Source organism: Ranitomeya imitator, chromosome 5, assembly GCF_032444005.1.
Source record: "Ranitomeya imitator isolate aRanImi1 chromosome 5, aRanImi1.pri, whole genome shotgun sequence".
In the NCBI taxonomy this organism is placed as follows: Eukaryota; Metazoa; Chordata; class Amphibia; order Anura; family Dendrobatidae; genus Ranitomeya; species Ranitomeya imitator.
In genome coordinates, this window is record NC_091286.1 from 203,801,833 (window position 1) to 203,828,304 (window position 26,472).

Consider the following 26,472-nt stretch of genomic DNA (forward strand, 5'->3'; position numbering starts at 1 on the left):
GGACAGGAAAAAGAGGAGATTGGGGACAATGATGAGTGTAGGGAGTCTGAAAGTGTATGAGGGTTAATAGCACATAGATTTATGAATGTGTGGTAGGTAGGAGTGCGCTGGGATGGGCAAGTAATTGTGAGTGTGAAGGAGAGAATGTTGTGGTCAGAGAGTGGAAGCGGTGATTTATCTAGGTAGGAGATTGAACAGAGCCAGACAAAGACCAGGTCAAGGGTGTTACCGTCTTTGTGTGCTGTGATAGATGCTGGGATGCAGATGTGGAAGTGGGGCTGTTAATGGGGATGTTGAAGTCTCCCAGGATAAGGGTTGGTAGTTCTGAGGACATGAAGTGCGGCAGCCAGGCTGAGAAGTGGTTCGGGAAGTCGGTGGGTGAGCCTGGGGGCCGGTATATGACTACTACTCTGAGAGAGAGGGGACGAAAGAGCCTGATGCTGTGGACCTCAAAAGAAGGGAATGAGGGTGATAGAACTGGGGGGATGACCTGGAAAGTGCATTGTGGGGATATGAGTATGCCGACTCCACCACCATGTCTGTTTGTGGGTCTCGGGGAATGTGAGAATTGTAAGCCACCATGGGAAATGGCAGCAGGAGAGACAGTGTCAGAGTCCTGAGTCAGAGTTTCCATGAGGGCCAAAAGATTAAGAGCATTTTTCAAAATGTAATTGTTTAGGAAAGGAAGCTTGTTACATACAGACCTTGGATTCCAAAGGGCACAATTAAAAGGAGATGAAGGAGTGCAACTAATATTAGTAAGATTATTCAGTTTAAATAAATACAGTGGGGCAATAATTTTGTATATAATCATATAATACCCTAAAATACAGATTTTATTAAATATTATTTAAAATGCCAACAACCTATGGCTTAAACACAAACAACACACCGTGAAAAAAACTGGGATAGGGAAAGAGACATGCCCTAATGTGTGTCTATGCTGAAAGCTGCCTGTGTGCGGGGGTTGGCACCCTAGGGGAAGCGTATTGGCGCCCCCGCTCCGCGATGGCTGGCGCTGGGGTCCCTAGATTGACCCTGATTGACCCACAGGGTCCCTCTACCCAAACAATATTGCACTAAAGGTACCCCTATAGGCTATACATAGAACACACCTGTGACTAGGGATACCTAAACCCCACACTGTGAAAAATAAAAACAATGAGAGAACATGTACATAGGCGTTTTTACGGCAATGAAAATGCAATTATAACCCTGATGATAGATGATATTTAACAAAGATGCCTTTTGTATAATAACCGCAATTTCATTAGCCCTAGCTACAATGCAATTTGAAATGACATTTTTCACCAAATAGATTAGGTTTTGAATAGAAAAAAATGGTGAACACCAAGCAATGCAGATATACTTGATCAATCACTAGCCAACAGGCTTCTGCCCATTTCAGATGCACAACACATTGCAAGAGCTAGAGCATACAAATATAGATAGAGTTAATACTCATCGTTCAGGTGCAATGCCGCCTGCCTAGTATATATTTAGCCTCAATGCGTTTCGCTTCTCTGGCTCATCAGGAGGCCCGATTTCCTGTCATGTATCTCGATAGGTTGTGATAGATCTGAACCGCAATATTTTTACCTCAGTTTTTAAAGCCGGGAGTATTAGTAAGATTAGTAAAGTTTCGATGTGAGGTAGGGTAGGGGTTGAGGTTGGGGGATGGTGGACCAGGGTTGGGGGAGATGTCCCCTGAAATCAGTAGGAGTAGGAAGATAAAGAGCAAGTAGGCATTGGAATTGTACGAAGATATTTTGTGCAGTGTATTTGGGCAAGATGGGCTGAGGTTTTTCAGGAAGGTGTGAAGTGCATGGGAGTTGTACATGGGAGAGGGAAGGAGAGGAGCTGATGTATATGAGTCGTGATGGAGGGGGAATGGTGCCGTGAATGTGGATGGCAAGGCGAAATAGGAGGATAGGAATAAAGCACATGGATAGAAGTGAGAGCAATGTGTGAGTTACCTGACTCCTGCCCTAACTAACCATGGAATAGGAATAATTGCTTTATCTCGATGCTTATCTTTTTGATGCTTTGCTTCAGGGATGTTTGCATGCACCCCCACATGGGGGCACCATCACAAGGAGATGTCTAAATTTATAGTCCAGAATACTGGGTCAGAAGAGATGAATTGTGGGAACAGATCAGGGATAATTTGGAAGCTGGGGCCAGCACACCAGGTGGTTAGATGATCAAAGACATTGGGCCTGGCTACAGCTATTTGCTATAGCACCTTCCGCCAGATAACATCTACACTGATCCCAGTCATGGTTATGCAATTGTGAGTATTAAGTACAATGCACCAAATGAATTATACCAATGAATCAGCAGGCACATTAAAATATGTTTCTAGATGGTAAAGCGGCAGATGACAGACAGCAGACAGCAAGTAGAGGGAAGTTGTACCATTAGAATATATTGCAGGAGATGAAACAGCGATCAGAGGTGGGAAGTTGTACCATTAGAATATATTGCAGGAGATGAGACAGCAATCAGAAGTGGGAAGTTGTACCATTAGAATATATTACAGGAGATGAGACAGCCATCAGAGGTGTGAAGTTGTACCATTAGAATATATTGCAGGAGATGAGACAGCAATCAGAGGTGGGAAGTTGTACCATTAGAATATATTACAGGAGATGAGACAGCAATCAGAGGTGGGAAGTTGTACCATTAGAATATTTTGCAGGAGATGAGACAGCAATCAGAGGTGGGAAGTTGTACCATTAGAATATATTACAGGAGATGAGACAGCCATCAGAGGTGGGAAGTTGTACCATTAGAATATATTACAGGAGATGAGACAGCCATCAGAGGTGGGAAGTTGTACCATTAGAATATATTGCAGGAGATGAGACAGCAATCAGAGGTGGGAAGTTGTACCATTAGAATATTTTTAAGGAGATGAGACGGCAATCAGAGGTCAGAAGTTGTACTTGTGTGAAGAGAGAAGATGGATGTCAGTTCTTTGCCATGGAATAACTGCTCTCTCGATACTTATCTTCAGGATGCTTTGCTTCGGGGATGTTTCCGTTCAACCTCACATGCGTACTTTAATGTTGCCTACAAACAAACAAACAAATCTTTGGCAAACAAACTGCCTTTTTGCTGCCATTTTCCTGCACCCCAGTTTATATATTTTTGCGGACTGTTGAGTCGCTTGGGCTTGTTTCCACATTGAAGGTATAGTTTTAAGCTGTAGTCTTTGTATGAATGGAATTCTCGAAGTGGAAGACTTTTTCAAGCAGTAGATAGGTGTAGTAGGGTGTTGCTGCCAGTTCTGAGCTGCTGGCGCTAAGGGACATCTTTTGATTTTTAGGGAATATATGCTTGATGTGCCTTTCATCTGTTGTGTTAAGTTTTTTTGGTCCACTCACTGTGTCTACAATCCTCTACAATGCCACTTCTTAAATGTCCTCAATGCTGAGAAATATAGGCAGATACTTATCTATAATGCAATACCATAAAGAGGATGTCTGTCTGGCTTCAAATTTATTCTAAACCAGGGTTTCTCAACTCCAGTCCTCAAGTCCCACCAACAGGCCAAGTTTTCAGGATTTCCATAGGTGATGGAGTTAATGCTGAAGCAGGTGATGAAATTATCACCTGTGAAATACTAAGAGATCCTGAAATCTTGAGCTGTTGGTGGGTCATGAGGACCGGAGTTGAGAAAGACTGTTTTAAAAGAATGAAAACCTGAAATTTGTAATCTTACAGAATAATGAATATTAGTATCACCATCAGAGGCAAATTCAACAAATATTAGCCAAAAATGTGTGCTAGTGCAAAGTATAAAGTTTCAAATAATAATTTTTACAAATTTTATTAGAATATAAATACTAAAAACAGTAAAATGTCAATAATTCCAGATGTACAATTGGTGGGTGAGCTACCATTGGAACCCCAGGGTAATGAAGATAGAACACACTGTATTATGTTAAATATAAAACAGTATATATAAAATATCAACCATATAAAATGCTCACCACCATTTGGAGGGTGAGCCTTTGTTTTACCATTGAATATTTACTTCCATCGCTAGTGGTTATCTATCATTCTTTGTGGGCTGATTACTTACTGTATAGAAACCTATATCTGTTTTATATAATTTATTATTTATATACGGTACAGTATATATGTATCAGTAGCATAGCTACCGGAGGGGGGAAAAAGAGGGTGTCGCCACGGAGACCACGCTCTGAGGGGCCCACCAGGAGCTACTCTATTGTAACAGTATTAGCGTGCGCAGTATACCCATACACTCTGTGACAGAGCAGGGAGACTTGATGGATGACGATACAGTTGAAAGCAATGATAAGACAGAGAGCCCCTCTCCCATCATTCTCCCTCTGCTTCTGAAGTCAATGGCACAGACACTGACAGCGGTCACGATTATGTCAGTACTTGGCGTCTTCTGTGCTGAGAGGAGGAGCGGTGCGTATTGTATTTTTTATGGAAAGTGCATTATACTGTATGGAGGCCTATGAGGAGTGCATTATACTATATAGAGACCTTTAGAGAGTGAAGTGTACTATATAGAGTCCCATGGATAGTACATTTTACTAGATAGAGGCCTATAGGGAGTGCATTATACTATATGGAGGCCTACTATGAGTGCATTACACTATATGGAGGTCTATGGGGAGTACATTTGCTATATGGAAGCCTATGGGAAGTGCATGATACTATATAGAGGCCTAAGGGGAGTGCATTATACTAAATGGAGGCTTATGTGCAGTGCATTATACTATATGGAGACCTATGGTGTGTGCATTTTACTATATGGTGGCCTATGGGGAGTGCATCATGCTGTATGGAGGCCTTGGAGAGTGCATTATATGTTTGTAGGCCTATGGGGAGTGCATTATACTATATAGAGACCTATGGGGAGTGCATCGAACTATATTAAGGTCTATGGAGAGTGTATTATGCTATATGGAGGCCTATGGGGAGTGCATTATACTGCATGGAGGACCATGGGATGCATTATACCATATGGAGGCTTATGTGATGTGCATTAAACTATATAGAGTGTAACATCCCTGCCAGCATCACTGCTTGCCTTCCCATCCCGCAATAGGCAGATACACCGACTTCTGGTCATGCACTGAGTTCCGCCCTCTGCTTGCTGTATGCTGTAAACCATATGTCCTCTGCTTGCTGTGTGCATATGTCCTGGCTATATGCTTAGAGCGGCGGCTCCTACTCTTCCTGATTAAAGAGACAGTGTGTGCATCCCTAATGTGTCCCCAGCCTGTTGCCAAGAGGCACCTGGTACTTAAGGCATCTCCACTAGTAATGAGCGAGTATGCTCATTACTTGAGTTTCTCCAAGCATGCTCAGGTGGTCTCTGAGTATTTTGGCGTGCTCGGATATTTAGTTTATGTCGACGCAGCTGCATGATTTGTGGCTGCTAGACAGCTTGAATACATGCCTAACAAACAGGAGACTACCTGTATTTGGAGACCACCCGAGCAGGCTCGGAGAAACTTGAGTAAAAAGCATACTCGCTCAGTACTAATCTCCACCATTCTCTTTCAGTCTGTGTTCAACTACTGAGTTGCCAGGTCCTGTACTGTTCCTGTACTATTTTCTGTCACCCTGGGGGCTGTATACCCAGGCCTGAATCCTGTATCCTGAACCTGTACTGTTGTGAATTCTGTTGTCAAACTTCCTTCTGTGGTCGTGAATGGTACTTCGGCGAGTTCTGTCCATGGACTCCCTCTGGTGGCTGTGAGTGAAGCTGCTGCTTCTGAGGTTTCTTGCACAGGTGACGTGGTTTATCCTTTGGTTGGCTGCTCTATTTAACTCCACTTTGATCGTTTCTCCATGTCAGCTGTCAATGTTCCTGCATTGGTTCAGTTCGCTCTTGGATCTTCCTGGTGACCTGTCTTCTCCAGCAGAAGCTAAGTTCCTGATAGTTATTATTTGTTCATTGTTTTCTTGTCAAGCTGGTTATCATGATTTTGTCTTGCTAGCTGGAAGCTCTGGGATGCAGAGTGGCATCTCCGCACCGTTAGTCGGTGCGGAGGTCTTTTTGCACACTCTGCGTGGTCTTTTGTAGTTTTTGTGCTGACCGCAAAAATTCCTTTCCTATCCTCTATCTGTTTAGTAAGTCTGGCCTCCCTTTGCTGAAACTTGTTTCATTTCTGCGTTTGTGACTTCATCTTTACTCACAGTCAATATATGTGGGGGGCTGCCTTTTCCTTTGGGGAATTTCTCTGAGGCAAGGTAGGCTTTATTTTCTATCTCTAGGGCTAGCTAGCTCTTAGTGCTGCGAAGAGGCGTCTAGGTAGAGTCAGGAACGCTCCACGGCTATTTCTAGTTGTTGTGATAGGATTAGGGCTTGCGGTCAGCAGAGCTCCCACATCCCAGAGCTTGTCTTGTGTGAGTTTAACCATCAGGTCGTTCCTGGTGCTCCTAACCGCCAGGTCATAACAGTACAGCTGGCCCAAAATATTAATGCATCTCAATAGAGGGATAAGAGAAGTTCTGAGACCATTTTTTTTTCTTTGCACTGTGTTTTGTCTTTTTTTTCCCCTAAACCTTTGGGTGGTTAAGGACACAGGTGTAGATATGGACATTCAAGGTCTGTCCTCTTGTGTAGATCATCTCACTGCAAGGGTACAAAACATTCAAGATTTTGTGGTTCAGAATCCTATGTTAGAGCCTAGAATTCCTATTCCTGATTTATTTTCTGGGGATAGATCTAAGTTCTTGAATTTCAAAAATAATTGTAAACTGTTTCTAGCTTCGAAACCCCGCTCCTCTGGTGACCCCGTTCAACAAGTAAAAATCATTATTTCTTTGTTGCGTGGTGACCCTCAAGACTGGGCATTTTCCCTTGTGCCAGGGGATCCTGCATTACGTGATGTTGATGCGTTTTTTCTGGCGCTTGGATTGCTTTATGATGAACCAAATTCAGTGGATCAGGCAGAGAAAATCTTGCTGGCTTTGTGTCAGGGTCAGGATGAAGCGGAGGTGTACTGTCAGAAGTTTAGAAAGTGGTCTGTGCTTACTCAGTGGAATGAGTGTGCCCTGGCGGCAATTTTCAGAAAGGGTCTTTCTGAAGCCCTTAAGGATGTCATGGTGGGATTTCCCACGCCTGCTGGTCTGAATGAGTCTATGCCCTTGGCCATTCAGATCGATCGGCGCTTGCGGGAGCGCAAAGCTGTGCACCATCTGGCGGTATTCTCTGAGCATAGGCCTGAGCCTATGCAGTGTGATAGGACTTTGACCAGAGCTGAACGGCAAGAACACAGATGTCGGAATGGGCTGTGTTTTTACTGTGGTGAATCCACTCATGCGATCTCCAATTGTCCTAAGCGCACTAAGCGGTTCGCTAGGTCTGCCACCATTGGCACGGTACAGTCTAAATTTCTTTTGTCCGTTACTCTGATTTGCTCTCTGTCGTCCTATTCTGTTATGGCATTTGTGGATTCAGGCGCTGCCCTGAATTTGATGGACTTGGAGTTTGCCAGGCGCTGTGGTTTTTTCTTGGAGCCCTTGCAGTATCCTATTCAATTGAGAGGAATTGATGCTATGCCTTTGGCCAAGAATAAGCCTCAGTACTGGACTCAATTGACCATGTGCATGGCTCCTGCACATTAGGAGGATATTCGCTTTTTGGTGTTGCATAATCTGCATGATGTGGTCGTTTTGGGGTTGCCATGGCTACAGGTCCATAATCCAGTTTTGGATTGGAAATCTATGTCTGTGTCCGGCTGGGGTTGTCAGGGGGTACATGGTGATGTTCCATTGTTGTCTATTTCGCCTTCCACTCCTTCTGAAGTCCCTGAGTTTTTATCAGATTACCGGGATGTATTTGAGGAGCCCAAATCCGGTGCCCTACCTCCTCATAGGGATTGCGATTGTGCTATTAATTTGATTCCTGGTAGTAAGTTTCCTAAGGGCCGTCTGTTTAATTTATCTGTGCCAGAGCACGCCGCTATGTGGAGTTATCTAAAGGAATCCTTGGAGAAGGGTCATATTCGCCCGTCGTCGTCACCATTGGGAGCAGGTTTTTTTTTTTGTGGCCAAGAAGGATGGCTCTTTGAGACCTTGTATTGATTACCGCCTTCTTAATAAGATCACAGTCAAATTTCAGTATCCTTTGCCACTGCTGTCTGATTTGTTTGCTCGGATTAAGGGGGCTAGTTGGTTCACCAAGATAGATCTTCGAGGGGCGTATAATCTTGTGCGAATTAAACAGGGCGATGAATGGAAAACAGCATTTAATACGCCCGAGGGCCATTTTGAGTACCTGGTTATGCCATTCGGGCTTTCTAATGCTCCATCTGTGTTTCAGTCCTTTATGCATGACATCTTCCGAGAGTACCTGGATAGATTCATGATTGTATATTTGGATGACATTTTGGTCTTTTCGGTTGATTGGGAGTCTCATGTGAAGCAGGTCAGAATGGTGTTCCAGGTCCTTCGTGCAAATTCCTTGTTTGTGAAGGGGTCAAAGTGTCTCTTTGGAGTTCAGAAGGTTTCATTTTTGGGTTTCATTTTTTCCCCTTCTACTATCGAGATGGACCCTGTTAAAGTTCAGGCCATTTATGATTGGACTCAGCCGACATCTGTGAAGAGCCTGCAGAAGTTCCTGGGCTTTGCTAATTTTTACCGTCGCTTCATCGCTAATTTTTCTAGTATTGCTAAACCGTTGACTGATTTGACCAAGAAAGGTGCTGATGTGGTCAATTGGTCCTCTGCGGCTGTAGAGGCTTTTCAGGAGTTGAAGCGTCGTTTTTCTTCTGCCCCTGTGTTGTGCCAGCCAGATGTTTCGCTCCCGTTTCAGGTCGAGGTTGATGCTTCTGAGATTGGAGCAGGGGCTGTTTTGTCACAAAGAAGTTCTGATGGCTCGGTGATGAAACCATGTGCCTTCTTTTCTAGAAAATTCTCGCCTGCTGAGCGCAATTATGATGTTGGCAATCGAGAGTTGTTGGCCATGAAGTGGGCATTCGAGGAGTGGCGTCATTGGCTTGAAGGAGCTAAACATCGCGTGGTGGTCTTGACGGATCACAAGAATTTGACTTATCTCGAGTCTGCCAAACGGTTGAATCCTAGACAGGCTCGATGGTCGCTCTTTTTCTCACGTTTTGATTTTGTGGTTTCATACCTTCCGGGATCTAAGAATGTGAAGGCTGATGCCCTGTCAAGGAGTTTTGTGCCTGATTCTCCGGGTGTTCCGGAGCCGGCGGGTATTCTTAAAGAGGGGGTAATTTTGTCTGCCATCTCCCCTGATTTGCGGCGCGTGCTGCAGAAGTTTCAGGCTGATAGACCTGACCGTTGTCCTACGGAGAAACTGTTTGTCCCTGATAGATGGACTAGTAGAGTTATCTCTGAGGTTCATTGTTCGGTGTTGGCTGGTCATCCTGGAATCTTTGGTACCAGAGATTTGGTGGCTAGATCCTTTTGGTGGCCTTCCTTGTCACTGGATGTGCGTCCTTTTGTGCAGTCCTGTGGGACTTGTGCTCGGGCTAAGCCCTGCTGTTCTCGTGCCAGTGGGTTGCTTTTGCCCTTGCTGGTTCCAAAGAGGCCCTGGACGCATATTTCCATGGATTTTATTTCTGATCTCCCTGTTTCTCAAAGGATGTCGGTCATTTGGGTGGTTTGTGATCGCTTCTCTAAGATGGTCCATTTGGTACCCTTGTCTAAATTGCCTTCCTCCTCTGATTTGGTGCCATTGTTTTTCCAGCATGTGGTTCGTTTGCATGGCATTCCAGAGAACATCGTCTCGGACAGAGGTTCCCAGTTTGTTTTGAGGTTTTGGCGGTCCTTTTGTGCTAAGATGGGCATTGATTTGTCTTTTTCTTCGGCTTTCCATCCCCAGACTAATGGCCAAACCGAACGAACTAATCAGACTTTGGAAACATATCTGAGATGCTTTGTTTCTGCTGATCAGGATGATTGGGTGTCCTTCTTGCCTTTGGCTGAGTTCGCCCTTATTAATCGGGCCAGCTCGGCTACTTTGGTTTCTCCTTTTTTCTGTAATTCTGGTTTCCATCCTCGTTTCTCTTCAGGGCAGGCTGAGCCTTCGGACTGTCCTGGTGTGGATACGGTGGTGGACAGGTTGCAGCAGATTTGGACTCATGTGGTGGACAATTTGACATTGTCCCAGGAGAAGGCTCAACGTTTCGCTAACCGCCGGCGCTGTGTTGGTCCCCGACTTCGGGTTGGGGATTTGGTTTGGTTGTCATCTCGTCATGTTCCTATGAAGGTTTCCTCTCCTAAGTTTAAGCCTCGTTTCATTGGGCCATATAAGATTTCTGAAGTTCTTAATCCTGTGTCATTTCGTTTGGACCTTCCGGCTTTTTTTGCCATCCATAATGTGTTCCATAGGTCGTTGTTGCGGAGATACGTGGCGCCTATGGTTCCCTCCGTTGATCCTCCTGCCCCGGTGTTGGTCGAGGGGGAGTTGGAGTATGTGGTGGAGAAGATTTTGGATTCTCGTGTTTCGAGACGGAAACTCCAGTACCTGGTCAAATGGAAGGGTTATGGTCAGGAAGATAATTCCTGGGTTTTTGCCTTTGATGTTCATGCTGCCGATCTAGTTCGTGCCTTTCATTTGGCTCATCCTGATCGACCTGGGGGTTCTGGTGAGGATTCGGTGACCCCTCCTTAAAGGGGGGGTACTGTTGTGAATTCTGTTGTCAAACTTCCTTCTGTGGTCGTGAATGGTACTTCGGCGAGTTCTGTCCATGGACTCCCTCTGGTGGCTGTGAGTGAAGCTGCTGCTTCTGAGATTCCTTGCACAGGTGACGTGGTTTATCCTTTGGTTGGCTGCTCTATTTAACTCCACTTTGATCGTTACTCCATGCCAGCTGTCAATGTTCCTGCATTGGTTCAGTTCGCTCTTGGATCTTCCTGGTGACCTGTCTTCTCCAGCAGAAGCTAAGTTCCTGATAGTTATTATTTGTTCATTGTTTTCTTGTCCAACTGGTTATCATGATTTTGTCTTGCTAGCTGGAAGCTATGGGATGCAGAGTGGCATCTCCGCACCGTTAGTTGGTGCGGAGGTCTTTTTGCACACTCTGCGTGGTCTTTTGTAGTTTTTGTGCTGACCGCAAAAATTCCTTTCCTATCCTCTATCTGTTTAGTAAGTCTGGCCTCCCTTTGCTGAAACTTGTTTCATTTCTGCGTTTGTGACTTCATCTTTACTCACAGTCAATATATGTGGGGGGCTGCCTTTTCCTTTGGGGAATTTCTCTGAGGCAAGGTAGGCTTTATTTTCTATCTCTAGGGCTAGCTAGCTCTTAGTGCTGCGAAGAGGCGTCTAGGTAGAGTCAGGAATGTGCCACGGCTATTTCTAGTTGTTGTGATAGGATTAGGGCTTGCGGTCAGCAGAGCTCCCACATCCCAGAGCTTGTCTTGTGTGAGTTTAACCATCAGGTCGTTCCTGGTGCTCCTAACCACCAGGTCATAACACTGTACCTGTCCTAGTAAGAATTAGGGCCTATCCCTGTACCTGTTTAAATCCAAGGCTGGATCCTTCCCTACCTGTTGTGTTTGTCCTTGTCTCTATTACCTAGTCTTGCAGTGTCTGAACCAGTTTCTATCGCTAAAGACCTGCAGTGTCTGTACTGACACTTATCTAAAAAACCTGCAATATCTGAACTAGCACCTATATCTATTCTGTTTTCTCTGCACAACGTTAGTGAACTTTGTGTACACTTGCTAGTTCATTGTAAGTACTTGCGCGAATCTGGTCCTGTCATCAGTTCTGCACCTGCGGCTCTGCATCTGTTCCATACCTGTGGCTCCTTGTCTGTCCAATTTGTACTGGGTCCTACCCATCCCTGTATTTCACTTGTACCTGCCTGTGTCCCAGTCCTTCCCGAAACTTCCCGAGCACGCCGAAATACTGGAAGACCACCTGAGCATGCTCAGAGAAACTCGAGTAACGAGCATACTTGCTCATCAATAATCTCCACCAATGGGAAGGTGCCTGAGCAACATTCTCTTTCAGTCTGTGTTCAACTACTGAATCCTGTATCCTGAACCTGTATCAGTCCTTGTCTGAATTAGGGCCTATCCCTGTACCTGTTTATATCCAAGTCTGGATCCTTCCCTACCTGTTGTGTTTGTCCCTTGCAGTGTCTGAACCAGCTTCTATCGCTAAAGACCTGTAGTGTCTCTACTGACACTTATCTAAAAAAAACCTGCAATATCTGAACCAGCACCTATCTCTATTCTGTTGTCTCTGGAAAATGTTAGTGCTCTTTGTGTACACTTGCTACTTCATTGTAAGTACTTGCCTGATTCTGGTCCTGTCATCAGTTCCACACCTGCAGCTCTGCATCTGTTCCGCTCCTGCAGCTCTGCATCTGTTCCACACCTGCGGCTCTGCATCTGTTCTGTACCTGTTACTCCTTGTCTGTCCAATCTGTACTGGGTCCTACACATCCCTGTATCCCACTTGTACCTGCCTGTGTCCCAGTCCTTCTCGAAACTGTTCCTGTCCCTCCAGTTTGAACTGTGCCCACCCACCTACCTGCCAGAGTGTCAGCCATGCCTGCCTGCCAGAGTGTCAACCGTGCCTGTCTGTACATCACCCATGCTCGCCAGTACTTGCCTAACTATACATCAGCTGAGCCAGACAGAATATCTATAGTACTTGCCCACAGGGCCACCATCAAAGCATTACTGCCCTTACTGCTGTTTGGGGCTCGGTGAGCAGAAGAACACAGAGGGGCCCGCAGGTCTGGGGCCCCGTTTGTGTTTCTGCTTAACAGGCCCCATCATGCATTAAAGTGGTACGCGCTGTGGCGCACACCTCAGGGCTGGGGCCCGTGAGCTTTCTTGGAGCTGTGCACTGCAATCTTACCTTGATGGCTGCACAGTCCCACTCCCTCCATCTTCTGTGTACTTCATGTCAGGTGACGGCGTGTACGCAGTGACGTCATCGCGTATGCGCTGACATGTACCGGATGCTGGAAGCAGAGCTGTGCTGCTGGGGAACGTCTGTGAGGTAAGCATAAAAAGTTTTTGTTTTCTTTCCTAAATGAATTAAATGGGTGAGGGGGAAGGCGGAACTGTAAATGATGAAGTGGGGGTGAGAGTGACTACACATGATGAAGTGGAGGGAAGGGGGATTGCAAATAATGAACTGAGGGGAAAGGAGGATTGCAAATAATGAAATGGGGGTAAAGGGGACTCCACATGATGAAGTGGGGGCTAAGGGGGACTGCACATGAAGTGTGGGTAAGGGGGACTGCACATGATGAAATGGGGGGTAAAGGGGACTGCACATGATGAAGTGGGGTAAGGGGACTGCACATAATGAAGTGGGGGAAGGGAACTTCACATGATGAAGTGGGGGAGTGGTCAGGACACTGCAAATGATGAATTGAGAGTGAGGGATGGGGGACAGCAATTGAATTGAAGGTGTAAGGTGGGGAGAGCAAATGATGATCTGGGGGAGAGCAAATAATGATGAATTTTGAGGGTGAGGGAGAAAATTATGTATTGAATGCGGGGGAGAGCTGTTGATAATGAATAGAGGGTGGGAGAGAGAGAAGACTTGACAGTGAATTGAGGCAGGAGGGGAATGTAAATATAATGAATCGGGTTTAGGGTTAGAGTGGGAGGTACATAGTGGGAGGCATTGAGTATGCAGTGGCTGGTAATGAATTGGGGGAAAGAGTACAGGTGCTAATTAATTTATATATTTATTAGGTGGAGAAAGTGGCTATGTATAGTTAGAAGGGGCTCAGAAGCAGATTATAATTTATATTTGGAATGGTGGGTTGCATAATAACCAATTACATATTAATTATGGGTGCACATCTGTATTCAAATGTGTACTGTAGGAGAAAGGGAAAAAATAGGGAATGTGCTCTGGAAGCTGTGCTCTAGATAACTTCATGTGTTATTTTATGCAGAGATGAGTCCTGGCTGGAAGAAGTGGTGGCAGTCTGCGCTGCATGAAAAAGAAAAGCAAAGATGAATGACTTCAGCTAGAGACGTCACTGGTGAGTCAGTGTGTTACCTGTACACGGACACTATATGTATACTATGTACAGAGCTCCTGTGTATATTGTCACCAGTGATCACTATATTATCTGTTCACTGTCATTGTATACAGAGGTCCTGTGTATAATGTTACTAGTGATCACTGTATTACCTGTACACTATATACAGAACTCCTGTGCATAATATCACCGGTGATCACAGTATTACCTGTACATGGACACTATATACAGAGCTCTTGTGTATAATGTCACTGATAATCACTGTATTACCTGTAAACTATACATTATATATAGAGCTCCTGTGTATAATGTCACTGGTGATCCCTGTATTACCTGTGAATTATATACAGAGCTCCTGTGCATAATGTCTCCGGTGATCTCTGTATTACCTTTACACTGGCACTTTATACAGAGTTCCTGTGTATGATGTTATTTAGTATTGTGTTTTGTATTTATTAATGCTCAGTATTATACTGTACTGTATTGTGGTGGCATTATGTGATCTGGTCATGCTGTGGTGGTATTTATTCCTTGAATGTGGTATTATTTGTTCACTATGTGGTGGCAATATGTGGTCTGGTCATGGTGTGATGGTATTTGTCCCTTCTATGTTGTATTAATGGTCATTTTTTTTAAAAATGTATGTGACTCATTCCCTTAAAGAAAAATACATACAAATATATTTATATTTAATAGGTTAGAGTAGAGTAGAGCTCGACCAAAAGAGTCTACCGTGTCATTGTGGTGGCTTAAAAATTCTTTTGGCCAGAACAAAAGCTGCTGGTTATGAATGTGATTTGGTGTTTGATGGGAACTGTTAATATCTGATTAATTGAGGATGTGGTAAAGAAGTTGAGGTTTTCCAAGAGTGGGCGGTGGGACGGTACATGGTTGGAATGGTGGAGGCGGAGCTGAGGTTGAGCCTGGGCGGTGTCTCAAGGGGGCCTGAAAATTTTGCCTGTATGGGGCCCCAAAATTCCTAGTGGCAGTCCTGCTTGCCAGCCCCTGTCGTTGCAATGTCCTGTTCCCTTAGGGGTTAGCTGCTACTGCCAGACGCTGCCCTGGAGTGGTACCTGGAAGCTACCTGCCGCACAAGCCTAACCTCACCATCAGAGGCTCCAGTGAACACCAAGGTAGCTGCTTAGTCACGCCTTTCCAGGATAAGTCTGGTTTGTGGCGCAGTGGGGCCACAATCCTCGCTCGCGCCATCGAGTTGCTCGAGCGTTACATAGCGGTCTACGATGGGTGAATTGTACTATATGGAGGACTATGGGATGCATTATACTATATGGAGGCTATTTGGGGGCCATCATACAGTGCTGGAGATTACAGTGAGGGGGCCATCATACAGTGTTGGGGATACTAAGGGGTCAGCGTACTGTGTGGGGGCATTGTACTGTGTATAGGGAAGAATCATGCAGTGTAGAGGGAACCTGAATGGGGGACTCAGAAAATTACTAAATGTTAAGTGGGCACTTATTGTTATAGGGGCACTCTGGTTATTGTGACTGTCAAAGGGGTACACAAAAGGCATTATTACTTTCTAGGGGGCAAAATGTGTACACTGTTTTCTAGCGCACTTGCACAGGGCATTCATATATTCTAGAGGTTTGTTTTACCATTTAGGTGGCACACAGCACCTCACAGTAGGTGCAGTAATAGGAACACATACTGCAGCAGTGGCTCAGTATTGGGGTTTTTAGCAAGATGAGGAGATTTTGAAGGTTGGGGATAGATGGGGACGGTGCCTGAAAAGTGAGAAGTCAGATGTGTTTTTGTTGTAAGTCCTGGCTGTAAAAGTTGTCATGTCAGTCTGGGCCAGATGGAAAAGACAGGAAAAGTGAATGACTCTCAAAAAGAACGTCAGCTGTAGGTCATCTAAAATACAGTGGGTACAGAAAGTATTCAGACCCCTTTAAATTTTTCACTCTTTGCTTCATACAGCCATTTGGTAAATTCAAAAAAGTTCACTTTTTTTTCTCATTAATGTACCCCCATAGCATGATGCTGTCACCACCATGTTTCACTATTGGGATTGTATTGGGCCGGTGATGAGCAGTGCCTGGATTTCTCCACACATACCGCTAAGAATTATCACCAAAACATCTATCTTCGTCTTATCAGACCAGAGAATCTTATTTCTCATAGTCTGGGAGTCCTTCATGTGTTTTTTAGCAAACTCTATGTGGGCTTTCGTCGGGCTACTCTGCCATAAAGGCCCGACTGGTGGAGGGCTGCAGTGATAGTGGACTTTGTGAAACTTTCTCCCATCTCCCTACTGCATCTCTACCTCTCTCACCAAGGCTCTTCTCCCACAATTGCTCTGTTTGGCTGGACGGCCAAGTCTAGGAAGACTTCTGGTGGTCCCAAACTTCTTCCATTTAAGGATTATGGAGGCCACTGTGCTCTTAGGAACCATGAGTACTGCAGAAATTCTTTTGTAACCTTGGCCAGATCTGTGCCTTGCCACAATTCTGTCTCTGAGCTCCTTGTCCAGTTCCTTTTACCTCATGATTCTCATTTGGTCTGACATGCATTGTGAGCTGTGAGGTATTTTATAGACAGGTGTGTGCCTTCCCAAATCAAGTCCTATCAGTTTAATTTAACACATCTGAACTCCAATAAAGGAGTAGAACCATCTCAAGGAGGATCACAAGGAAATGGGCAGCATGTGACGTAAATATGATGGTCCGAGCAAAGGGTTTGAATACTTATGACCAAGTGATATTTCAGTTTTTCTTTTTTAATAATTTTTTTTCTTTTTTAATAAATTTGCAAAAAATTCTACATTACTGTTTTTTTTCAGTCAAGATGGGGTCTAGCGTGTACATTAATGAGAAAAAAAATGTAATTTTTTGAATATACCAAATTACTGCACTGAAACAAAGAGTGAAAAATTTAAAGGGGTCTGAATACTTTCTGTACCCACTGTATAACTGTCCTGTAATCTCTTACATGTTCTGCAGGATTGGTATCTACCACTATGTGGTCACTATATGGTGATAATATCAGTGTTGGTCCTTGTATTGAGATTTTTATTAGTAACAGCGTGGTCATCTGCTGAGGTTCTGCTATATCCACTATTTGGCCGGGGTCACACTAGAGAGAAATACGGACGTATGAGAGGTGCAAAAAGAACGCATTACACACGGACTAAGGTTTCAATATTGGGCTGGTTCCATCAGCCGTATATTTCTCGGCCGTATTTTACGGGCTGAGAAAATCGCAGCATGCTTCGTTTGTCAGCGTATTGTGCGAAAAATCTGCCAATGAAAGTCTATGGGGGTGAGAAAAATACGGATTACACACGGACCATGCGTGTGACTTGCGAGAAATACGCACCAGTGTTCTATAGAAAAGCTGGTAATTCAGTAAAATCACACTGACAGGTTAGAATAGAATAGCTAAAATAAATGTCTACACATAGAATAAACTCATATGAACGCTAGCGTGAGAAAATATTCAGAAAAATTCCCACGCTAGAGTTCATATGAGTTTATGCCACCAGGGGGCGCAGCACCGCAAGTTACCGAAGCTGCATTCCATTCATTCCCCAGTTTTTACAGCCAGGGGCAGCTACATTAGCAGGCTCCTGGTTGTAAAATTATTTAACCCCTTCAGATGGATTTACATCGTGGGACATGACTACGGCGGACAGGTATGGGATATTTGTGTTTTGGTTTTTTTTTTTTTAATTTTTTCAGAATATCGAGGGTCGTCAGTTGGATTGAGAGTGCAATAAAGATATTGAAACCCATGTGTATTTATTTAATTAAAATACTTTATTCATAATGTGTGTGTGTTTATTTAACCATTTATTACTATTGGATTAATAATGGATAGGTGTCTTATTGACATCTCTCCATTACTACCATGGCTTAATGTCACCTTACATTAACAAGGTGACATTAACCCCTTATTACCACATATCCCACCAGCTAAGTGCCAGAATAGGCACATCTTACAGACGTGCCTTTTCTGAGGTGGTTGGGGGGCAGATGTTTTTAGCCAGGGGGGGCAATAACCATGGTCCCTCTCTATGCTATTAATATCTGCCCTCAGTCACTGTCTTTCCCATTCTGGCGTGGGAGCCGACGCCAGTTTTTTCTGTGATTTAACCCTTTATTTTAACACCTAGCACTCCCAAATTTTGCACACACACACACTCTACTAACATTATTAGTGAGGAATATGTAAAAAAATAAGGAATATGAAATGGTTTACTGTATGTAAACCATGTCTCAGATCCTGTCGGGTTTGGTAAGGAGATAGCAAAAGCCGGCAATCGAATTACCGGCTTTTCTGCTATCTAGCGCTCTATTAAATATATATATATATATTGTAGGGATTGTACTCGCTCAGGTGCGACGGCTGACACTCAGGAGGCACGTTCCATTAAAAGTTCACAGGGTTTATTGCTCCATAAACCACATAGTAAATAACAGAAAAGCAAATAGCCTTTAGCTCAGGAAAAGGAAAACTAGCGTCCAGTCCTTCAGGCTCAGTCCTGGACCCTTTACACACTCTGGAGGGTTTCACCTCCACACACACACACACACCTCTGTGTTAAGCATTAGCCTGTCTTATATGGATCTAACCACACCCAGGAACCCATCACATGATTAGACATGTGGTTATGACATCACCACAGGTCCTGAAACACATATAGATAGGCATGGTTATGTGCATCAAAGAAAACACTCCAGGTTACATCACAGCGACAAGCCATCTATGTGACACATACCTCCCGTCGACTACACAACCTTTAGCCACGTTACAATATATATGTGTCTCACTGACATATATATATAGGTACATATATAGAGTGTATATGTATATATATATAGAGTGTATACATGTTTTCACAAATATTTGAGCCCATGGATCCATTATATGTCTATTTTGCAAGCTGGCGAGAAAATCTCGCCGTACAGATGCCATACGGAGGTTTACATGCGCAAAATATGCAGCCACACCTTTCCAACTGATGACATAGGGATCACTGTTCAGGGAACATTTCTGTGTATTTGGTCTGTAAAAAATGGACCGTATTTTTATACATTGTGTGTCACTCCAGCCTTAGGGATTGCCACGATAGTTTTAATCAGGGTTAAGTGGTTAGGGACCGACTCAGAAGTTTTGCCCCTGCCCAGAACCAAAACTCTAGCGACACTTCTGAATTACATACTGTTTTATAGCTAACATATTATGGGCCCTACGGAGCCCTAATCTCAGCATTATTGAGTCTGTGTGGAATTTCATGACAAGATCAAAGGAGATGAGTGGATCAATCCATGTAGAATCGAGTTTCACTCAAATTCAAACATTTTGAGATTCAATTCACGTCTCAGTAAAAAAAAAAACTTTGCCCTGCACTATTTCCTACACTGCTGAGGCATGAGAGAGCAGGCTAATGTAATGTCTTTGAAGAGGGTATTTGCATATTCAAAAATACACTTAAGTAAAATGCCTAAAGAATAGGTCATTTTCTAATGAGAACTTCCCTTTAGGACTCATTTTCCTAAGCCACAGAGACAATCTGGACAATGATTGGCTGTGTTTGGTACCTTGGCTTATTCTGCAGTACAATGCACCCCAATTTATGCAATGAGATGCCATAAGAGAGGCCATTGTCAAACCGATCTCAAAGAGAGTTTTCTCCTGTAAGAACAAAATATTGTTCAAGTTAAAATCCAGCATGACCATTTTGATTTTTTTCCCACAACTCCAGTCAAGTTAAAGTCCCCAATATACTTAGCGGCAGCACATTTGCTCTTTTTGAAAATTCAATCTCTATTGGTAAGTGTCAAAAACAATAAAGAGCTAGTAATAACTAAAACAATACTAGAGTTTAGGAAAAGGACTTGACATCAAACTAACGCTCAATGGTATGCCAAGCTAATTAAGTCAGATGAATTAATCCAGGCAAGTCGCTCATGAAGCTAGCAACAAAAAGCTTTTCCTCTGTTACATAACATTTACTAAAATTGTATATATGCCAAAATTAATATATCACTAAGAGGAATACATTTTTCTACCAACAATATTGTTATTTTACTAAACACAGCAACCATTACAATAAATTTAGTAAATCAAGAATAGGATACAGAAAAATGGCAACAAACACAATGTAAAAATTAAATGAATGATAAAATGTCACGTTAAAATCAACTCCTAAACCTATTGTTAGGGTTGGCGGAACGCACCAAATATATTGTTTATTAAAAGGAATTGGTGCGTTCGCAACCCGGGATCCACCGTGCAGGAAAGTACCTGCTGCTAAATAATGGCGGCTCTATATGGCGGTATATACTAACTCTGTTAGCTTCACAGAGTAACTGCGAGAGGTGAGCTCTGTGCCCTGTTAGACTTTCACAGAGGCACAGGCCAACTACCCAGATGTGAGCAGTGAGTGGTCATGCATGCATACTCAATCTCCTCGCCGGAGGTGCCAGCATTCTAGGGGCTTATTTCAGCCGGGTCCCTGAACACATACAAACACATGACCACATTGGCGCAAAGCATATAGCAAAAGACGATACTAGCGCATGGCCGTGCGGTCATGCGCAGTTTATATAGTTGCAGCACAGGAAGCTGCTACTGAAGTTTTTGCCCTTTCAGGACCTTCCAGAAGGACCAATGGAAAGTGCTGCAGCACCTGAGCATGTTTTGCCCTTTCAGGACCTTCCAGAAGGACCAATGGAATGTACTGCAGCACCTGAGCATGTGACCGAACATGTGGCCCTCGACCTCCAATGGGAGACCCTGCCCTGGGCATGCTCAGTGTGAGTAAACAAGGACTTAGATCAGTGCAGGGTACCATAGGAAAGCCAGAAAAGGCAGTAGTGACCCTATGCACCGAATCAGCCCCAGCGAGACGCTGGGAGCGACGTCTCCGCTGAGCAGAGCCCACTGCGGCCGATACCGAATGGGAGACCGCAGCAGACCCCGAATGTGCTCCACAGGCTCCCAGGTTCTATCCTCTGGGCCGTGACCCTTCCAGTCCACCAGATAAAATTTCTTGCCACGTACCACCTTGCACCCCACAATAGCATTCACCTCAAACTCATCCGTGGATGAACCCGATGTCCCAGCAGATGACTCGGAAAACCGGGACAAATGAACGGGCTTTAAGAGGGAAACGTGGAAAGTATCGATGATACCAAGGCGTGGAGGAATAGCCAAACGGTAGACCACAGGGTTGACCTGTTCCAGAACCTTAAACGGGCCAATGTAGCGAGGAGCAAACTTAGTGGACTCAACTCGCAGCCTGATGTTACGGGCGGAGAGCCACACTAAGTCGCCAGGAGCAAAGACCGGAGCGGGGCGCCGGTGTGTATCAGCCGAAACCCTCATTCTCTCCTTGGAGGCCCGGATGGCATCCTGTGTGCGGTCCCAGATGTCACGTGCCTCCACCGCCCAGTCTGCCACCCTAGAATCGGTGGATGACACGGGCATGGGCACAGGGACACGCGGATGCTGGCCGTAATTAAGGAGAAAAGGAGTTTGACCAGTGGAATCGGCTACGGCGTTGTTCAGGGCAAATTCCGCCCAAGGTAGCAAAGATGCCCAGTCATCCTGCCTAGCAGAGACGAAATGTCGCAAATATGTCACCAGAGTCTGGTTGGTTCTCTCCACAAACCCATTTGTCTCGGGATGGTATGCAGAGGAGAGGTTTAACTCTATGCTGAGTAAACGGCAGAGCTCTCTCCAAAACCGAGATGCGAACTGGGGACCCCGATCGCTGACAATCTTATCAGGCATACCATGCAAATGGAAAACATGTTTAATGAACAACACCGCCAAGGCCCGTGCTGAGGGTAACCGAGGAAGCGGCACCAAATGCACCATCTTGGAGAAATGGTCGGTGACAACCAAAATAATGGAGCAGCCACGCGACTTGGGTAGACCCACCACAAAGTCCATCCCGACCATCTCCCAGGGCCTGTCTGCCACCGGTAGAGGGTAAAGCAACCCTGCAGGCCATTGCCGAGGAGACCGATTCTGGGCGCAAGAAACGCACGCCTGAATATAGTCCTTGACATCTCGGGCCATATGCGGCCACCAGTATGTTCTCGCCAGAAGCTCAGATGTCCTCTTGGTCCCAAAATGCCCACCCACTCTGGAGGAGTGAGCCCAAGAGAGAACCTCCGGTCGCAAGTTAGCTGGTACGAAAGTCTTGCCAGGGGGCACAGACTCTAGCGAAACCAGAGCTACAGTTCTCAGGCTCTCAGAAGGGACAATAAGCCGAGGCTCCTCCTCCTCCTCCTCCGATGACACCACGGAGCGGGAGAGAGCGTCAGCACGAACGTTCTTCTCCCCGGAGAGGAAATGGAGAGTAAAATGGAACCGGGAGAAGAACAGGGACCATCTAGCCTGGCGAGAATTCAGCCGCTGGGCCGTGTGCAGATACACCAAGTTCTTGTGGTCAGTGAAGACTTGGAAGGGAAAGCGAGCTCCCTCCAAGAGATGTCTCCACTCCGAAAAAGCCAACTTCATGGCCAGCAACTCCCTGTCCCCGATGGAATAATTCCTCTCCGCTGGTGTGAAGGTCTTGGAGAAGAAGAAGCAAGGATGCTTCCGACCTTGAGCATCCTTTTGGAAAAGGACTGCTCCAGCACCAACGGATGAGGCATCCACCTCCAAGATAAATGGCTTATCAACATCGGGGCGATGTAGGATGGGAGCGCTAGCGAAGTGTGACTTGATCGAGAGAAAGGCTTTGGAGACCTCCTCTGACCACAACTTGGGATTTGCTCCCTTCTTGGTGAGGGCAACCAAGGGAGCTACCAAAGTTGAGAAGTGTGGAATGAACTGGCGATAGTAATTAATGAACCCCATAAAGCGCTGCACCGCTTTAAGAGAATGGGGTTCCTGCCAGTCCATTACAGCCTGTAGCTTGGCAGGATCCATAGCCAAACCCTGGGCAGAGATGATATAACCAAGGAAAGGCAAGGACTCCTGCTCAAACACACACTTCTCCAACTTGGTGTAGAGGGAGTTTGCCCGTAAGAGGTCGAAGACTTTGCGAACATCTCTCCGATGGGAGTCAATATCTGGAGTGAAGATGAGAATATCATCCAGATAGACTACGACCGAGGTGGTGAGCATATCCCGGAAGATGTCGTTCACAAAGTCTTGGAAAACGGCTGGGGCATTACAGAGCCCGAAGGGCATCACCAGATATTCATAGTGCCCATCCCTGGTGTTAAAAGCCGTCTTCCATTCATCCCCCTCACGGATGCGAATCAGGTTGTAAGCACCCCGCAGATCTAACTTTGTAAATACCCTCGCTCCCCGTAGCCTATCAAACAGCTCAGATATCAGGGGTAGTGGGTACTTGTTCTTAACGGTGATGGCGTTAAGACCCCTGTAGTCTATGCATGGACGTAAGTCTCCAGTCTTCTTCTGTACGAAGAAGAACCCTGCCCCTGCCGGTGACACTGACTTCCTATTGAATCCTCTTGCCAGATTCTCCTGGATGTACTGGGACATTGCCTCCGTCTCCGGGAGAGATAACAGATAGACTCGACCCCGGGGAGGCTCAGCACCAGGCAAGAGATCAATAGGACAGTCATAGGGGCGGTGAGGCGGAAGGGTCTCCGCAGCTCTTTTGGAGAACACGTCTGCATAGGGCCAATAGTGCTTGGGGAGAGAGGAAAGATCTGCGGGTACCTGTGTAGTAGCAAACTGTACGCACTCCCTCAGACATCTACCCTCGCAAGATTTACTCCAACCCAAAATTCTCCCAGAGGACCACTCAATATGAGGAGAATGGTAGCGAAGCCATGGTATCCCCAACAGGACCTCATCAATTCCCTCAGGAATGACTAATAGGGAGATTATCTCCTGATGTGATGGAGACACAGATAGCGTGAAAGGAATGGTTTGGTGGGTAATCTGTGAAGGTAGTGTTGACCCATTTACCACTCGAACGGTTACCGGCTTGGCGAGCATCACCAAGGGTATTGCGTGACGCTGGGCAAAAGCGGAAGACATAAAGTTACCCTCTGCCCCAGAATCCACGCATAGCTCGACCATAAGAGTGGATGGGCCTATGGTAATTGTCCCCTTGAAGGACAACTTTGAGGCAAACGTCGCCGTGTCTAGTGTACCTCCTCCAACTGCCACTAGACGCTGACGTTTCCCCGACCGCTGAGGACCCTTGGAGGCAAGGTGTCCTGACTGCTGGCAAACATGACGGACCTTATGTGCACGGGCAGACTGAGACTTGGATCCCGCTCGTGTCACCTCTAAGGCCTCATGTGACTCGGATGCCTGGACTGGAGATTCCAAAGGTTTGGCGAAGGTGGGAGCCAGCCGAAACCTCTGCCTACACTGGGCTCGCTCCAACCTCCGCTCGTTAAAACGGAGGTCAATACGAGTAGATACGGCTATGAGCTCCTCCAGTGTGGCGGGAATCTCCCTAGTGGCCAAAGCGTCCTTCACATGGTCAGCCAGCCCCCTCCAAAATACGGGAATGAGGGTTTTATCTGGCCATTCCAACTCAGACGCTAATGTCAGGAAGTGAACAGCAAAATGGCTGACCATGGTTGAACCCTGAGTCAAAGCCAGCAGTTGGAGCGCTGTATCATGGGTGACTTGAGGTCCTAAAAAGACCTGTTTCAGAGTGTCCAGAAACCTAGGAACACTCCGCACCACATGATCGTTGCGCTCCCACAGCGGCGTAGCCCACTCCAACGCTCTGTCCGACAGGAGAGAGATTATGAATCCCACCTTTGCCCGCTCAGTAGGGAAACGTGCAGCCAGAAGCTCGAGGTGTATACCACATTGGCTCACGAAACCCCTACAGGACTTACTGTCCCCCGAGTATCTCTCAGGCAAAGGAAGGTGAGATAGGGTCGGAACAGAGGTGGCAGTGGGTAAAGCTGCTGCAGCCACGCTAGCAGCCTGAACAGCTATTGCGGTAACATCCACCGCCGAGGTTGCACGCTCAAGAGACGCCAACCGGCCCTCCAGCAGCTGGATGTACCCCTGCAATCGCTGTTCATCCGCCATTACTTAGCCAGATCCTGGCGCTAGTATACTGTTAGGGTTGGCGGAACGCACCAAATATATTGTTTATTAAAAGGAATTGGTGCGTTCGCAACCTGGGATCCACCGTGCAGGAAAGTACCTGCTGCTAAATAATGGCGGCCCTATATGGCGGTATATACTAACTCTGTTAGCTTCACAGAGTAACCGCGAGAGGTGAGCTCTGTGCCCTGTTAGACTTTCACAGAGGCACAAGCCAACTACCCAGATGTGAGCAGTGAGTGGTCATGCATGCATACTCAATCTCCTCGCCGGAGGAGCCAGCATTCTAGGGGCTTATTTCAGCCGGGTCCCTGAACACACTTATACACAATCTCCTCGCCGGAGGTGCCAGCATTCTAGGGGCTTATTTCAGCCGGGTCCCTGAACACATACAAACACATGACCACATTGGCGCAAAGCATATAGCAAAAGACGATACTAGCGCATGGCCGTGCGGTCATGCGCAGTTTATATAGTTGCAGCACAGGAAGCTGCTACTGAAGTTTTTGCCCTTTCAGGACCTTCCAGAAGGACCAATGGAAAGTGCTGCAGTACCTGAGCATGTTTTGCCCTTTCAGGACCTTCCAGAAGGACCAATGGAATGTACTGCAGCACCTGAGCATGTGACCGAACATGTGGCCCTCGACCTCCAATGGGAGACCCTGCCCTGGGCATGCTCAGTGTGAGTAAACAAGGACTTAGTCCCAGAGAGGCTCGCTCGCCGCAGATCAGTGCAGGGTACCATAGGAAAGCCAGAAAAGGCAGTAGTGACCCTATGCACCGAATCAGCCCCAGCGAGACGCTGGGAGCGACGTCTCCGCTGAGCAGAGCCCACTGCGGCCGATACCGAATGGGAGACCGCAGCAGACACGGATCGAGATTCCCCCTGTGCAGCAGAGGAAACTCGACTCCTAACACCTATTGCCAATTTTTAGAAGACACATTCTTCAAGCAGTGGTACAGGAAAAATCTACATCTGTCAAGAAAACCATGATTTTTATACAGGACAAAGCTCCAAGGCATGCACAGAAGTCTTCCACTCCTTGGCTAACCTGTAAAGATATTAAAGATGAAATAATTATAACATGGCTCTTTTCTCAAATTACCTAAACCCTATTGAGATCTTGTGGACCCTCCTTTTAATAGAGATTTAAAGTGAACGAAAACAGTATACCTCTCTGAACAATGTTTGGGAGGATGTGGTTGGTGTTGCCAAAAAGTTTATAGTCAACAGATTAAGAAATTGACAGACTCCATAGATGGAAGGTTAATAACTGCTATTGAAAAGTGCGGCTATATTGGTATCTATTACAATGGTTATTATTCTCATTTTAACAGATGAAAATAAATTACTGAGATGGAAAGATTTACCGTATATACTCATATAAGCCAACACAAATATAAGCCTATGTACTTAATTTTACCACAAAAATCTAGGAAAACATAT

General features: G+C 45.6%; 1 protein-coding gene across 2 annotated transcripts in view; it reads left to right on the top strand.

Moving 5' to 3' along the window:
* SLC22A3 (solute carrier family 22 member 3) overlaps positions 1-26,472 on the top strand; it is a 392,110-nt gene that overhangs the window by 363,052 nt on the left and 2,586 nt on the right. The window contains exon 11 of one of the 2 annotated variants that reach the window (XM_069769517.1): positions 13,899-13,988. The exons of the other annotated variant lie outside the window; for it this stretch is intronic. Coding sequence (XP_069625618.1) covers positions 13,899-13,944 — 46 coding nt within the window. The 3' untranslated portion in view covers positions 13,945-13,988. The remainder of the gene's footprint in view (positions 1-13,898; positions 13,989-26,472) is intronic. 2 annotated transcript variants of the gene reach the window in all.